Source organism: Polypterus senegalus, chromosome 4 (assembly GCF_016835505.1).
Source record: "Polypterus senegalus isolate Bchr_013 chromosome 4, ASM1683550v1, whole genome shotgun sequence".
Taxonomy (NCBI): Eukaryota; Metazoa; Chordata; class Cladistia; order Polypteriformes; family Polypteridae; genus Polypterus; species Polypterus senegalus.
In genome coordinates, this window is record NC_053157.1 from 79706074 (window position 1) to 79723573 (window position 17500).

At 34.6% G+C, this 17500-nt stretch overlaps 1 protein-coding gene across 7 annotated transcripts in view; it reads left to right on the top strand.

Moving 5' to 3' along the window:
- The window catches only part of micu3a (mitochondrial calcium uptake family, member 3a), a 188389-nt gene that overhangs the window by 73216 nt on the left and 97673 nt on the right, over positions 1-17500 (top strand). For all 7 annotated transcript variants that reach the window (XM_039750913.1, XM_039750916.1, XM_039750917.1 and 4 more), the window contains exons 3-6: positions 5947-5978; positions 9725-9803; positions 12695-12742; positions 17349-17431. In XM_039750913.1, the coding sequence (XP_039606847.1) occupies positions 5947-5978; positions 9725-9803; positions 12695-12742; positions 17349-17431 (242 nt within the window). The remainder of the gene's footprint in view (positions 1-5946; positions 5979-9724; positions 9804-12694; positions 12743-17348; positions 17432-17500) is intronic.

Genomic DNA, 17500 nt, shown 5'->3' on the forward strand with positions numbered 1-17500 from the left:
TGTAATGTTTCAGATATGCTTTGATTTCTGGAACACTCATTTAATGCCTGAGCCAAAATTACAAATATGTTTCTGTAGCTCAACAATCTGTTTTATCCGTCACATTTCACGTCTCTACTGCTACATCATTAGTTACTTAAGGAAAATCTAATGAGGCTAAACAGGTACACTGCACCAAAATTTATGTAGGATTTTTTTTAAAACTTTTAAAACATAATTCTAGGGTCCACATATGCATTTTATTTTGAAAATTGGAGTGGAGATCCATATTCAAATATAGATATCAATTGTGATTGAATTGTTGAATGCTGTATGTCTGTTTTTGTTTTCATAAAGCAAGAAAAAGTAAAACCCAAATTCCAATGGGTCACAAGTTTACATTTGCTTTATTAATATTTGGTAGGTCAGGTCCGGTTGGGGAGCATTCATTGGTACAGCGTGTTGCCTTACCCACCACATGTTGTGCAGCGAGGGACGCTTCAGCACAACCCCAATTCTGATTCCCTACAGACCTGACCCCATTGGCTTTTTTTTTATTATATATATATACAGTATATATATTATGGGGTGTGTGTGTGTGTATATATATATATATATATATATATATATATATATATATATATATATATATATATATATATATATATATGAATGATTCATTTGTGAAGTGTTTTTCACTTCACCCTGCCCAAACAAATATTTAAAATATGTTTTACTTGTCTGTTGGGGTGTCTCCTGTTGTTTACAGTGCACCCAAAGCTTCCTGGCTCAACCACAACATAGAAATCTATCAATACTATAATTGTGAGCAAGTTGCATTCTATACCATTGAGTTCCTAAATTCTTTGGAATGTGATAAAAGCTTTTAACTTGGAAAGTCCATGCTTTTCCCATGGTTAACTATATGTTGCTTACTTCAGAGTGGACATGCCAAAACATTTATACATTTACACTGTGGATGGGAAAACCAAATATATTGTATATCAGAAAACATTACATTAATAATTACGCATATTGCAATAATATGTATGTAGTTAGTATAGAGTAAAAATGATACGCTATATGAATTTGTAAATTAAAATCACTGAACTAATTAGAATGTTATTTTTTCATTTTCACAAATGTTGACATTATAGATATAAGAAGCAAAGGCAATTCCGGATAGTTTACGCTAGTAAGTAATAAAAAAAAAAAGAGTTTTTGGCAAGATCCAAGCCAGCTGTCATTCCAAATGCATAAAAGTATGTAAAGATAACATAATAAATGCATTTTTCTATTTTGTTAATGTTTGTAGTTTGCTAGTAGATTTTAATATTGCATATAGAAGTGGGTTTTGAACTTGACTGCTATGATATTATTAATTCAGTTTAATGACATCATGACTAATAAATTAAGAATACCCTTTGTGAAAGAATTGATTTTTGTAGAAGTGAAATTTGTTTAACAAGTGAAAACATAGCTGGATGAAAGGTCAGTGTACGAAGAAACAAGTGCAAAGTGCATATCATACTTTATTCGTTATGTACAGTATAGTAAATGTAAAATGAATTTTGAATTATTGGTGCTTCTCTGCTACTATTTGTTGAGAAATTCATTTTAATCTTTTTTGTCTTTTAAAAATTATTTGTATTGTACAGTTGAAGTCAGAAGTTTACATGTACATTCTTTAAAACCACTCCACATACTCAAAAACTATAAATTTGGTATATTGTTTTAAGATATCTGCTTTGTACAGGACAGAAGCATTAATTTCCAACAATGTTAACAGATAGATTATTTCACATTTTTATTGACTACTAGAGGGCTCTGACCCTGCTCGCTTCACTCGCCCACCCCTGGGTTTGGTTTACCGGATATACAGTTTAAAGAGCTTGTTATTTTCATGGGAATTGTTACATATGCATTATTTTCACTTTTCTTTTAAAACTTTTTTAAAAACAACACTTGTCCTTTATTTTCGGCCCCGGGCGTGGTTAAATCTCTTTCTCACAAGATGTATAACTCTGCTCGTGTTGTGAAGGGGGATGCGGCTGAACGCATGCTAAGGAGATGCTGTTCGTTCAGCTGCTGTCTTTCTGCTGCTGCTGCTGGCGAGCTGCGTGTTCTGCTTGTCGCGCTGCACATCGATCATTTAAATGCCTGTACAGCAGCTGTCCTTTTCCCACTTTGCGTCTCTGCTGCTCGCATTGTGAAGGGGTGGGGGCGAACGAATGCTAAGGAGAAGCGGTTTGATCATCTGCTGGCTTGCTGCTGCATGCTGCTGCGAAGTGTGTGTTCTGCCAAAAGCATTCTAACAACTGTTGTTAGATGTCCATAAATTTGTTTTAAATGTTGTCTCATTGCCTTGTCTTGCATGACGTTAAAGTGTCTCTTGTGGGACGTCAAATTGTCTTCCGAGAAGATCACGTCTCATCTCCCTAGTCTCCCTCCCAAGGTTTTTGTTTTATAATAGAGATATCACAATTCTAATGGGTCACAAGTTTTACATGCACATTGTTAAATGTGCCTTTTAAACAGGTTGGAATATTCCAGAAAAATGATGTACAGCCTTTAGGCAATTAGATAAATAGCTTCTGATGTCTAATTAGCCTAACTGGAGTCAACATGTGGATGCATGTTAAGGCCTACCATCAAACTTGTTGCCTATATTAACATTTCCAGAAAGGCTACTCAGCAAGGAAGAAGCGAATGCTCCAAAGCCACCATAAAAAAAGCCAAATTGCAGTTTGGAATGCAACATTGGTACAAAGGGCATTGGTGCCCTCTGGTCTGTTGAATCCAAGATCAAATTGTCTGGCAATCATGAGCAATGTTACATTTGGAGGAAAAATGGTGAGGCTTGCAAGTCAAAGAACACCATCCCATCAAGCATTGGGGCGAGAACATCATGTTGTGGAGGTGCTTTTCTTAAGGATGGACTGGTGCACTTCACAAAATAAATGGCATCATGAGGAAGGAAAGTTATGTAAATAAACTGCAAAGGCATCTCAAGTAAACAGCAAGTTGAAGCTGAGTTGCAAATCGGTCTTCCAAATGCACAGTGACCCCAAACATACCTCCAGCGTTGTGGAAAAATGGCTTAAGTACACCAAGGTCAAGGTATTGGAGTGGCCATCACAAAGTCGTGATCTAAATCTGATTGAAAGATTGTGGGCAGAACTAAAAAAAAAAAATCCTATGAACCTGTCCCAGTTATGACTGGAGGAATGGACCAAAATTCCAGCAACTTATTGTAAGAAATTTGTGGAAGGCTACCTGAAACATTTAGCTCAAGTTAAACAATTTAAAGGCAATGCTACCATACGTCCTCTGTATGACATTAAACTGCATCTGGCTCTGTAAGTAGTCCTCCAACTTGCTGCGAAATCATGAGGGTTGGTGGCAGGATTGGCACTCCAACCTTCATTAAAAAATATATATATATATTTTTTACGTTTTTTTGCCTCCTCCAATCTCACATCAGATTCTCAGATGCATCGAATTTTGTTGCAGCAGTGCAGTTCAGCTTCAACAACGTTTCATTTAAAACCAGCTTCATATTTTCTTCTGATCGAATGCTCCATCATAGATAAGTGATGGTCTTACGATAAAGGCGTAAGAAGGTGTGAGATACAAAAAACACAAATCGGTGCAAACGTTGCCTCAGAATAGTACGGGTATTACCGTGTGGTCACGTAGGTACAATACATAGAAAAATAAAGGCACACATGCTGATACAGCGCATTGCCGCACCCACATAGAAAAAAAAAGGCAGTGTGCTCCGTGGTTACTCTCTCAGTTGGGCGTTAGCATATCATAATCTCTTGGACCAATAGCGCAAGTTTTCTGCATTCGACTTATATGACCGACATTATAAAATACCATAAATTATATGGTTAAATCAAGTCCCAACTTATCCACGGGAGAACTTATCCGCGTGTGTATATACGATACTCTGAACACTATTGATAAAAACTTATTTTGCCTGCACAAAATAGATGTCTTAAATGATATGCTAAATTTATAGTTTTGTTTTTATAAAGTCTGTGTAGGGGTTATAAAGTGAGTTCTAAAGAATTCACCCTAAGTGTAAGTAAACTTTTGATTTCAACTGAAAAACTACAGTATATTAGTACACATACTGTACATATACAGTACACATTTTGCTGGGCAATTAAAATGATAAAAGCTTGAAAAACTGTGAGTTAAAAGTGTCTATTACTACCTAGGTTTTGAAAGATTTTTCAGGCAAGACAATATGTTTTATGGGGTACTATTTGGAAAATTTCCCTAGTGTGACTTTAGGCCATTTTTATCTGTAGTAAAAAATGTTTGGGAAAATAGCAGCCCTAACTAAATAAATTAAGAATTTGGTTTGTTTCTTTAAATGTGATCCTCTTACTATTAAAGGAATAACCATAAGGCTGCTTTACTACTATGCATGTTCCCTTAACAGTAGACTGCAGCACTATGAAAAATATTTATTGCTAAAGTATAATGGTAATAATTTAATTTGAGTGGAATTGTACACCAACACAAATTTGCATAACTGACACTTGAGGAAAAGCAATATTTTAACTTCCTTAATTTCATTGGCATATACTACAGGATCTTACAGTATTCAATCAGTGAGACTTTTCCAATCCCTGTGTGTTCCGCTGTTTGTGTTCTTTTTCCAAATGCAACTTTACCATGTTGATTTTATACTAACAGGACTGGAGCTTAGTTAGTTCATCAGCAGCCACACACTATCCATGGTAATATCTTGATTTGGCTCTTATAGTAACACTTTTGTGGATAGCAGAATGCATCCTGTTTGTACTGTACATGAGCTGTGTCAGTTCCTTTTGTCTATAGTTTGATTTTCACTACAACACAATGATTAGCCTGTTTTTTTTGTAGCATTAATATGCATGAATGTTCAAGGAGGTCAAATGTTCTGATATATGGATGCAATGATTAAGTGCTACTTGTGGTATCATGCCACATTCAATGTCAAACTTGAGTCTTTTATTATGTCCATTTTCACTCAAAAATGCATTAATGTGCACTCTGTCACACCCAGTCTGTTTAATTTAAATAGAATAAGCTGAGCATATGATAATCAAACTATTACAGCAGTAAGTTATTTGGGAGGCTTAAGTGGACCTAATGAATTGGTCTAGAATATATACAGTTTTTTCAGAACTGCCAAATAACTTACATTGCTGAGATATAACCATAGCCAAATGCTCCAAGCAAATAAAAAATATTGTTTCTTTTTTTTTTTTTTTAAAGATTAAGGATTAGTAATTGTTTAATTCAAAATAAACATACTGCACCGATGTTTTCATCAAGAGCTGATATATTTATCTTATGTGTGTCCTCATTAATCATTACATACTGCTGTGTTACATTACTTCTACTAACTGGGCTTATATACTTTGATTTTTTTTTTTTTTGCTTAGTTCATTTCTGTGCCCTTATTTATGGTGCAGAACAAAAAGTTACTTTCTGGCACGTAAGTAAATGCAATTGAAATACTTAGTGTAGCAACAGCATAAATCTATTATGACACTTTTGATGTGTCAAGTGAAGAGTAATTTTCACTAGTATTTTCAAACAGTGCTGAGAGATTTCAGATTTCAATTAACCAACAAGCAGTTCAATGATTGTTTTATGATTCTCGTATATTTGTTCATGTAAGGTAAGGCTTTTATTGAGTAATGGAATGCTCATTGTGGAGATAAGACATGCTCTGAAAAAATCAAAGCTCCCAAAAACTACTTTAAATATTGATGAGTGTATGTTATATATTGTCCAATAGTTTTTCAGTTGACTTTAGTAACCATGTTTATTTGAAAGGAAATTACAACCTCTTAATTGTTGAAGAAAGATATCATATACTGTATATACTGTAAGCAGCAGGAGTATATGCAAATACTGTTAAAATGATGTTTTAGTAATTGTTTTTGGCTTTATTTTTAGGCAGAAGGCATTGGAGGTCTCTCTCAAAACAGGTAAATACCGGCAAAGATAAAAATGCTTTACTTCCCATGAGCATTTATAGATTTGTGTAGATACCCTTTTAATGTTTTTTTTTTGCACCAGTTTCAAAACTGCTTAACCTAACTCAAGGTAATAGTTTGTATACCTAATTGTGTATGCCACCTAGTGAAAACATACTGAAGTCACGTACCACATAGCTGTCCACCCAAAAGACTAGCAAGAGGAATTGATGGCAACAGCTGGTGTCTATTATAAAAAAGTGAAACATGTTACCACATGTCAATCAAACACTCTGCAAAATGACATTGTGATGATGGCAAGAAAATATCAATACAAATAAATAACTACCAAAATAACAGCAGTTAAAAAATTGGTTTTAACACAGTAAATTTAAGCTTTGATCAAGCTTTTGGGGCTTTATATTCTCTCATAGGGTGAGGAGCTCTACAGTCTAAAAGAACATGGGGCCACATCCCCACCAGGTTAGGGAGACCCCATAAAAAATACTTAACCCATTTTTTTTTTTCTATTTCTGTTACTTACCCAGTAGACTTAGGTAAAATATTGATTTTCTGATTTATCGTTATTTTACATTTAAGTGATTAGATATTGTTTCTTAAAGTCTCAAGATCGAACTTTTGACTCTCTATCCTGCTTAATTGTTAAGGCTTTCTGCAGAAAAAGAACTTTACTACTTTGCATTTTTTTGTTACAGCACTTAATTTAAAAATGTTTTTACGTGAGAGTCAATGTCTTGCACCCCAAAGACAAAGTCTTAGTTCTTTAACAAAACCAGATTTATTCAACTTGAAATAGGACCAGCAAGGTTATTTATTGTAGCGTGTCGTCCCATTGGGGAGGGACTCAAAAGAAGCAGTTATGCTTGTGTGTGTTGCCCCATTGGAGAGTGTCTCAAAAGAGTTCAGAAATCTCACAATGTAATATTGTTTTACAATTTTGAGCATTGTCTTATTTAATTATGATAGTTTAATTCAGTTCTATTATTTTTGCTATATACAGTATGCTGTCTTTCTGAATAATATTTAAATTACACTATTTGTACATGATTAAAATAATCTACAGTAAATTGTATGCATGTGTTGTTTTAAAATCTTAAACATTTATGTTAATGTTTTTTTGAGCCCTAGTTAAGAGTTGATTTATTGGACACTCACATCTGTTTTAGTAATATCACAGATTCTTTTTGTCAGAAAATAATTTTTTTTGGTATGGGTGGCAAAAATCTCTGATCGATTGGACCTTATTATTAATTAAACAGTGAACATGAGAAAGCAATTGAACAAATAACGTGCATCCAGAACTCCACAAAGTTAACCTTTTGACAGTAATTAACTAGATATAGATACAGTACTAAAAAAATGTTTAAAAATGACAAAACACTAGGCACTAAATGATAAACAGTAAACAATCATGACACAGTCCAAAACACAGTCCAGTTTCACAGATGCAGATCAGGGTGATGAATGAAATGAGATCCCTAGTGAATAGTAAAGTTTTATCCTACTGTGTCTGTTGGTCTGCGTCTATTTGGTGATGAATTGCGGAAGTTGAAGACTATGCCACTATCCCCTTAAGATGAGACCACACAAACAAGCTGGCATAGGACAAGAACACAAATCCAGTGAAAACTGTAATCCTCAGGTGGGTTTAATTGTAGTCCTGAAGTGTAGTGCCGTAAAAGCGTTGACAACACAATGGACGGCTGGCTTCTTTCAGAATCCTTTTAAACCCAGCACCTCATCTTCTTTAAGCTGGGAATTGCAGTCCATTTAATGTAACTCTGCTATATCATTATCACCTGTTGAATTAGGATTTTTGTTATCTCTATTCTGCATTAGAACATGAGATTTAACCATTTTTCTCAACCATATTACAAACAACATGGCGTAAATAATTGATTAAAATATTTTGGTTTTTGGGTGTAATATCCCTTTAACATGAAATGGCATCTGGTAAAGTTGCCTCTGGGAGTCTTATTCTAAAGGTGTACCTGGAGAATATTATTGACAGTAGACCAAGGGATAAAAGCCACTTTGTCAGGTCATGTTTTGCAACTTCACTTGGAATCCATAGGTAGGGTGTGGAATCGTTTACTCAAAGTTAAGGGAAATCTGTTCTGCCTAAGCTTAGCTTGTTGCCTCAACCATCCTCACTACAACAGTGGATGCATGTTGATTAGTCCTTTTATAGAAGCTAAAAAAACAGAATAATGAATGTTAAAATTCTAGACAATTATAGCTTAATGGTGTATGGTGATAAATCAAATCTTTATATGCAGGATTTTTGTAAAGCAAAAGTTATTTTAAGGCATCTTACTGTAGTAGTTGAACATATAGAGCACAGTACATGTGTATATGTATAATAGCAACAACATTTACCTTGTCGAGAGGTTTACTTATCTCAGTAGTGACATTCATGTCTCTGGTGTCTCTTCCTATGAAATCAGTAGACGGATTGGGAGAGCATGAGGAGGCTGTCATAGGGTTGCTGGAAAGAGTTGTGTGGCGCTCCCAGTACCAATGCAAAAGGACGAAGGTCCAGGTCTTTACAGTCCTAGTGCTTCCTGTCTTTCTATATGGTTGCGAGACATGGACACTATCCAGTGACCTGAAACGAAGACTGGACTCCTTTGGTATTGTGTCTCTTCAGAGAATCCCTGGTTACCACCGGTTTGACTTTATGTTGAATGCGTGGTTGTTCGTGGAGTCCCGAATGAGGCCCTTTACCTGCATTGTCATGTCGCACGATTCCCTGAGGGTCATCATGTTTGCAGTATCCTCATTGTTAAAGGACCCGGGTGGCTGGACCAGGCCAAGTGGACACCCACGTAACACTTGGCTGTGGCAGATAGATGGTCATTTCCAGAGGGTGGGATTGGGTTTTGTCATGTGGTCGGTGCGGCAACACGCTGTACCAGTGCATGCTCCATGACCTGACCTAACCTGACCTGAATATAGTAACAGTATACAGTAGTGAGGAAATTTTCCAGGACTTAGTGCTGTGTACGTTTGATGGTAAGTTTGACAGAATTATTGAATAAACAAAGATAATATTAAGAGACACAACTCATTGTATCCATTTCATAGTCAGTCACAATATTATCACATTTCTTGTCAAAAATATAATTCACAAATGAATTACATGACATTAAAACACCATTATGACAGACTAGCATCTGTGGAATCCCTTCTTATTGATTCTTCATTTCTCCTACATTGTAAATTAGGATTTTGCAATGTAACATCATGGTAAATGAGACTTGACAAACTGTAACATCACCACAAGGCTCACTGAGTACCAAAGTTGTCTTTACAGATTGCAGAATATTATGTAAGAATGCTGAGTTTATAAAAATGTATGATATATAGGGATTAAACAAATGCGGCAAAAGTGAAGTTTAAATTTAACTATTTAAATATATGCTGAAATATGACACATTCATATAGGCTGACAAGTTTTTGCTAATATATTCTGATTCCACCCTAGGCAATACATAAGGTGCACTATTTATAAACACTTCAAAAAAGCAGCAGCATCTGGGATTTCTGAAAAAGTTGTTATTTTAATAACAATGGACTGATAAATGCTACTGTAATTTTTGAATGCCGTTTGTTTCTCATTAAACTACAACCATCACATGTTAACAGCATTCACCAATATAGTCATTTTATGACAGAAATTGTATGTATAATTTTATCTTCTATGATAACATTTTTTTTTATATTATGTTTTACAGGAGCTAGAGCAAATACTGTCAGATACACCACCTGTGTGGAAAGGAACATCAACATTGTTCCGAAATCTACGTGATCGAGGTGAAAATACAATACCTACAGTATATTGCCTGCTTTTCTTAACATTCTTGAGAGACCAACCAATCAGCTCAATAGTAGTATTTTTTTCCTTTTAACAGCATTGTATTATTGGTGTCTCACAGTTTATCTGACAGAATGTGCGTTAGAAAAAGATGCTCATAATTTATGAATGAACAAGAGCCTTTGAGATGGAGGCAAAAAAGAAAATCACCCATAACAAGTTATTAACATTACAGTGTACTACAGTTTCTGCCTTTTTTCCAGGTTTCTTCCTCCTTGTTAACTCTGGTTGGTGCCCCATAAGCCAGGGGTTCATTACATGACTTTTAGTTTTAGGGATACCTACTACATCTGTAGTTGTTTATCTCGTTGTCTGAAGGTGTCAGATTACACAACCAGACCTCATAGGGGACGACAAGTTAGATAACTCTGACGATTTTCCAACACAGTTTCACATGTCCAAAATATAGCAAGCTTGACCCTTTTTTTCTGACAGCCAGTAGCATGCTGCCTGACAGAGCTAGTGCTATATGGATGCTTTTTAGTTACAGAGACTTGAGCTGCACTCTGTGCCTATTTGCTGATACTGTCATGTCACTTAACACATGAGACATCAGACAAATTAACCTCCCTTCTGTTTTTGAGGTCCAAAACACATGTTCCTAATTCTTCGTATCTGCATTAAATGTGCTGCGCTTTTGAGTGTGTGCTTATTGGTTGTCAGCTCTTACATACACACAAGTCACTACCTGCAAAAAAAGAAAAAATTCAAACCAGTTTAATTTTGTCATAGGATGAGTCACACACTGATGGAATGATTCACTGGACATGTCAGACTACATAACTGTTATACGAGTGCGCTGCAACTGCACTTGGTTAAGATTATTAAAATAAAGTCTGCAATTGAAAATCACAGGAAAAATCATGTAATATTCTAGGGCATTTACTTGCCCTTTTTGATACAAAGTGGGTTTCTTTATATAAAGTATATCTTGCCTGAAGAAGGGGCCTTAGTTGCCTCGACAGCTTGCATATTGTAATCTTTTTAGTTAGCCAATAAAAGGTGTCATTTTGCTTGACTTTTCACTACGTTCCTAATGGCCAACATGGTACAACACCCTAGTACTACATTTATATAATTTAAAATTCATGGCTTCAGACACCTAAGTAGATCTAAGAATCCTTCATGAGATAAGCAAGATCAATCAGACTAGTTGCTGTTTAATGTTGAGGAAGCAAGTGTCTGTATTCATAGCAGTTGGTGTAAGGCAAAAATATTAATTTCTTTATGCTATGTTTTTAAGATTTCTATCTATTTCAACTTTATTATGGAGCTTCTAGATTAACTTTACAATCACATTAATAATGCAAAGTGTCAAAATATTAATAATAATAATAATGAATTTTATTTATATAGCACCTTTCCCATTCCCAAGGGATTTAAAAAAAAGTGAAAGACGTGCAAGAAGTGCAAGGTTCAACACAAATTTAACAAGACCTGTTATTAAACAGGGTGGAATGGCAGCCACATGTTTGTGGCAGCATTTCTTCCATGTCTGAATTGAGTTTGATTTATAATTAAATGTAGGGTACCTTACCTTTTTTTTTTTTTTTTTTATATATAAAGAGTTTCATGGCTTTTGAAAAAGGAGCAATAAAAATCTGTTTGGTGCCTCTCTTGTGAGGAACAAGATGTGCACCATGACTGCTAGGATTTACAGATAAACTGAAAATGTGAAAGAAAGAGGTGTGATTTGATTTACTGTGCTAAGAAATTTGGTTTAATGCTACTGTAAAAAGAATCTTTTAGAGTATTAATGCAAGTGCACTTAGAGCACTTTATTCTATTTCTGGAATACCCTTGTCTTCCTTTGTCATGTAGTGCTGGATGTCGGAAAAGTCTTTAAATCTTTGTCCTTTCATGGCAATTTTATTTTTGGAAGAGCAAGTAATCACGAGGCGCTAAATCAGGGTGGATGATCCATTTTGGCATTGTTATTCACATTTTGTTGCCTCTCCTTGAACCTCTTATGCAACTCAAACACATTTGACTTTTACATAGCATTGTCACCATACGCCGATTTCAACAGCTCCAACATTTCAGTGGTAGTTTGTAGGTGTTCAGGAATGAAATTGTCAGACCTTATATATATGCAGCTATGAACAACGATGAAGAACAAAATCATAATAGCATAGTATGAATTTTGTTTAGTTTTCCTAGACAGATTTTTAAAACATATGCATTCAAATAGGGGCTTTGAACTTAAAGGAATCTAAAAATGACGTTGTTTTTACATTTAATGCTGAAATGGAAAAGGTGAAAATATTTATGGTGTTGCCAAACCCGATATTTGTTTGGTGTTTTGGAGGAATCGCTTCGGCCATTGCCATGGCACTCAATCCCAGAAACACCTATGAATGCATGCTCTATGTTCGTAAAGCCAACTTGTGGTCCTGGGAAAATAAAAGTTTCTCTGAGCCAGTTGTATGGTGAATTTTCAGGAAATAATTCGGCAAACAATGCTGCTGGTAAACCCACCAAATCTGCTGCAAAAAGTGCTTTTTTTGGGGTCAAGTGTGTGTGATTCTACTCCTTTGCAAAGTGGTGTTTTTTTCTGCAGGGCTAGATCATGTCACTGTGAATACAGTAACTAACATTACTAACTAGTATGTGCAAATAATGTCATCACAAAATAAATGATAATTTTAGAATTTACTGTTTTAGAAATTGCCATTATACAAAAGGGAATTTAAAGTACAATATATTAATGAGATATAGGAAGTGGATTTCTATAAATGTCGTAAGTAGTGCCATAAACTGAAAATTGTAGCAGTGTGTGTGTTAGTCATAATGAATCTTTTTAACACTATTTTTTAACACTTTGTTACAGGTATTATTGCCTACACAGAATATCTTTTCCTGCTATGCATTTTGACAAGTGAGTAAACCTGGGATTTCAACTTATATTCAATGATAGATGGAAAATAATTCAATCTTTTAAATTGCACTCTTGAGTTTAGTTTTTTAAATATTTAATTAGATACATTTTTCTCCCTTGTTGTTGCAGTGTATACCTTGTATACTTTATGTGGTAAATAAAGACAGAAAAATTGCAACTAACTCTTGTCTCATGGAAATTGAGTTTTGTGCAGCTTTCTAGAGCAGTAGAAACATACATATGTCTTTGTATCCTTGCTGCTTTGTATGTAATTTTTGTATTTCAATTCCAATAAATATTTATTGTTTTTTATTTCTTAAATGATTTTCAAGATCCATGAATTCAAGTAATATCTACAAAATAAAATAAATGAATAAACAGAATAAACTCTTAATGGACCTGGATGCTGAGCAGTGCATTTTTCTTTAAGATTAAAAAAGTCAGTTGAATGTCATAGATCACTTTCACACTTTTTAGTGTTCTCAGCGTTAATTTTGTTGACCTAGACAAATGCTGATTTATTCTTATTTGTGTAAATAGGTTAATCCTAGTTAATTCCCAAGATGTAAAAATTAATAAATTTTAGATTTTGTATTTTTGAATTTGATCCATTTTGTAATAGCCGTATAGTGCATTTTTAGAAGTTAATAAAACAGATGTAATCGCAATATATACTGATGAAATATGAAGCAGTCACATTCAAGGCCTCTTTCCCCAACAAATTAAGTAAAAAACCATGGTAAAAGCTAAGAGAAAATGTTAGTTAAAGAAGAGAAAGTGGGGCAAAAAAGGACATAGTAGAGAATCGATGTTCAGAGACAGTTAAAATGATCTTCAGTGATCACTTTTGGTGATTACTTTGAAGTGCGATAGCAGAGGAAAATAGGGGAGTATTTATAAAGTACTGTCATATACTGAAAATTTATGAATTGTTGCTTATTAAGTTACTTTTTCTAACTATAAATAATATTGATTTATAGAGTCATTATTGTCCCGGAATACGGTAAAAGTCTTACTTCCATGTGCTAATAAGCTTGCAACATTGTCACTCTACGGCACCATAATTAGTGAGTGTAACAACTTGACCTCGAAACTGATGTAATCTTCAGCTCAATTAGCTTATTACACAATTTACAGTTTTATCTCCCATTAGGAGATTTGAAGACATGTTAAGTTTTTTTCAGTCTATTAGAAGTGCTGCTTTTTGTTTTTTAGTTAGTATAGTCACCATAATTGCCCACTGTACGTTATCTGCAGGCTCACTAAGACACTAATCAGTGACATCAGTAGGATTGGTCTCACCCAGTGTGGTAACCAAGGCCAGATTGAGACACTCCCCAGGCCCCTAGAGACTTGATGAACAGATCTTCTTGACAGAAAGTTTTGTTGATTTCAGCCTGCGGACACTCAATGATTTCATCAAGCAAGTTGGGGGGTGAAGGGCAGGGTGGTGGTCATACCCTCAGATTTCAGACCGAAATACTGCATGAAAATTGTTTAGTAAGTTATTTGGATGTCACTAATTACATACAGTCTTCATCTTACTAGTGAAGCCACTAACAGTAGCTCATTGCTTTCCCTTTGTACTATAATAATTGGTGAGGATTCCTGCAGTTGAACAAAATGAGATTGCAAGCTAGTACTGAAATGCATGAAAAAGGTTTAAGAAGTTATTGTTTGTTTTAATGATATTGATGCACCCAACTGTTATTAGGTGAACATGTAATCAACTAGCTATTTACTTCAGAACACTGTCAAAACTGTATCAGAATAAATCTTGAAATCCTTGTGTAATTATACATTTTAGATACATAAACTGAAATAATACATTCTCGAAAACTTCTTAACACTAGAATTACCAGTGCCTATGGAAAAACTCGTAAATCCGTCCCACCTTAAATCGCTTCTTAAAACCGTTCTCACCTCTCCGCCAGCGTCTTTTGTTAATCTAAATGTGCTGATAAAAGAAAAGCTGCAAGTAGCTGGCTATTCCATACCCCCACCGACTTAGAACGTGCACAAAATTCTCCCAGCTCATGCCTTGATTGATTTTCTGGGAGTGAAGTGGAGTTTTAGAGTGGAAATAATAGATCATTGTTTGGGACACACGCATTTCATGTCTGTTCCGTTTCTACAGTAATCTGTGTAAACACATTGTTAAAACAGAAACAATTTTTATATTCTACTAATAGATGACAAAATGTAGGCATAAACTATATAATGTATGAAGCCTGAAGTCCAAATATCAAAGAAATATTTTCACAGAAGGTACAAATCTAACAACAATTGCGCTTTTATTCAAAAATATAACTGCAGAAACAAAAAGCCGCCTTAACATGCGACATTGACACTTGTTTATTATGACTGCCTCCATGGCGCAATAGAATCAGCTGCCGACTGGGAATCAAAAGGTTGCGAGCTCGATCCTGCACCACTCCGTTTTGAGAAGTAAACTGCTCTAAGTCTTACTATTTTAGAATAAAAACATACATTTGATTTCAGTCTGTAACAGCCGGTGTAATTTATGATACTTGTAAAGGTTAGCTTTTTTATTTTTATTTTTTATTAGTCAGTTTTACTATCTTGGCCGTGTTCACGAGCCCAAACACACCCCACCCTCGCATCTGATACTCTACAGGCAAATGAAAAACAAGGAATAATATATTGTATATACTCAAGTCGGGTCTTGAAAGTTGAAAAATCGGTCATAAAATCAGACCCTGACTTATATGCCTGTTCAAAATTGTGACCCTTTATTTATTTATTTATTATTTTTTTTTACATCTTCTTGCCTCCTCTGATCTCGCATCAGCTTCCCAGACGAATTGAATTTTGTTGCAGCAGCACAATTACCAATTTCTTTCATGACTTCAACAATGTTTAATTTAAAACCAGCTTCATATTTTCTCCTGATCGAACACTCCATTGTAGATAAGGGATGCTCTTACGATAAAGGTGTATGAGGGCGTGTGATACAAAAAACACAAAACAGTTCAAATGTTGCTTCAGAATAGTTTGGGTATTACCTTGTGGTCACGTAGGCACAATAGAGAGATAGAGAGAGGTAGGAGCACATGCGCTGATACTAATACAGCACATTGCCTGCCACACCCACATAGAAAAAAAAGCAGTGTGCTCCATGGTTACTCTCTCTGGTGGGCATTAGCATATCATAATCTCTTGGACCAAAAGTGCGAGTTTTCTGCATTCGACTTATATGACTGAAATAATAAAAATACCGGAAATTATACAGTAAAATCAAGTCCTGACTTATCTGCAGGAGAAATTATCCCCGAGTATATATTGTACTTTTTTTTTTTTTTTTTTTCCCATTTTGAAATTAATTTTAAACAAAGAGATTTCGTGTAAAACAGATCCATAAACTTGTGTAGAAGTGTTGACATTAAGTTAGCAGAAAAGAACATTTTTTCTCAGGACCCTTCTTTGAAATTGCCCGAATGTTAGGTTGATTACACAAAGAAATGGCAAATGATTAATTTACAGTAGGGAAAGGATTCAAGCATAGAGGGTATCCTCGTCAAGTACCTTGTTTAAGTAGGGAAAAGTTTGTTTTTAGGTAAACATAATTAGAGTGTAATGATTAATTATTAAAAGCAAACTTACATTTGTGAGAAATGGCAATTGAGTGGTTCCATTCACCTTGTCCAGAGATAGCCAAAACCTCTGGTATTCAGATGTAGATGAAGTATATATATTATATTGAGTCTAAGTTGTAGGTAAACAGAATGGAAGAAAGTTGGTAGTGGTTTCTAAGGAAAACCCCTCACTATAAAATCACAAGGTTCCAACTTGTGTTTTCTTTAAAATTCACTAGTTAAACTATGCAGTTGGGCATATGTTTAATTTATGATATGATCCTTGCCCCTTTCCCATTTTGCTGTTGGGCTGAATGCTGAACAGTTCTGTTTATTTCTTTATCCTTGAAAGAATTTCTCAAATTGTCAAAAATGAGAAATGCAGTAATGAATCCTTGTAATTCAATAAATGAATGGTAGGCTGCATTCATAATAATGTGCGTCTGACAAAAAATTGTGATGTAGCTTTAATAATGTGAATAAGCAAATAGTGAAAGCTTGGCATCACGTCTGTCTGTTTTCTCATTAATGTCCATTTATTGTTACTGAACTCACAGCAAACTCTTTTTATGGTACTTCAATAAATGTGGAAAAATACATACTATTAAATAATGTTTTGTCTACCATTTTAAAATATATTTGATTACCTGTACATTATTTTAAGTTACAGTAATGCTCTTTTAAGGATTTAGAGCATTTTATGACCTATATTAGAAGTAGGATGTTGACTGTGCTGTTTATTTTATATGGGTGTTACATGTGTTTTATATGTGTGTAATATTTTCTAAAAACTAATGCATTAAAAAAACATTTAAATTAAAATGTCCAGAAGGTTTAATTTAATCCATTTAATTAATTTTACATTTGGAATTTGAAATGGGTAAAGTCTTGTGGACTAAACTTTACCATCACTCCATGTGTATTCCATTTTGCATCTGTATGTTTTAATACCTGCTTCCCATTTTACTAATCTTGTCACTAACATACTAGTTTCTGTGTACATCTTTTAGAACCTCATGCAGGATTTAAGATAGCTTTCAACATGTTTGATGCTGATGGCAACCAGATGGTGGACAAAAGGGAATTTTTAGTGGTAGGTATTTGTCCTGTCTACTGGTGTATGTATTATCTCTATCTGTTTTTGTTACCACTTATCCTTTTG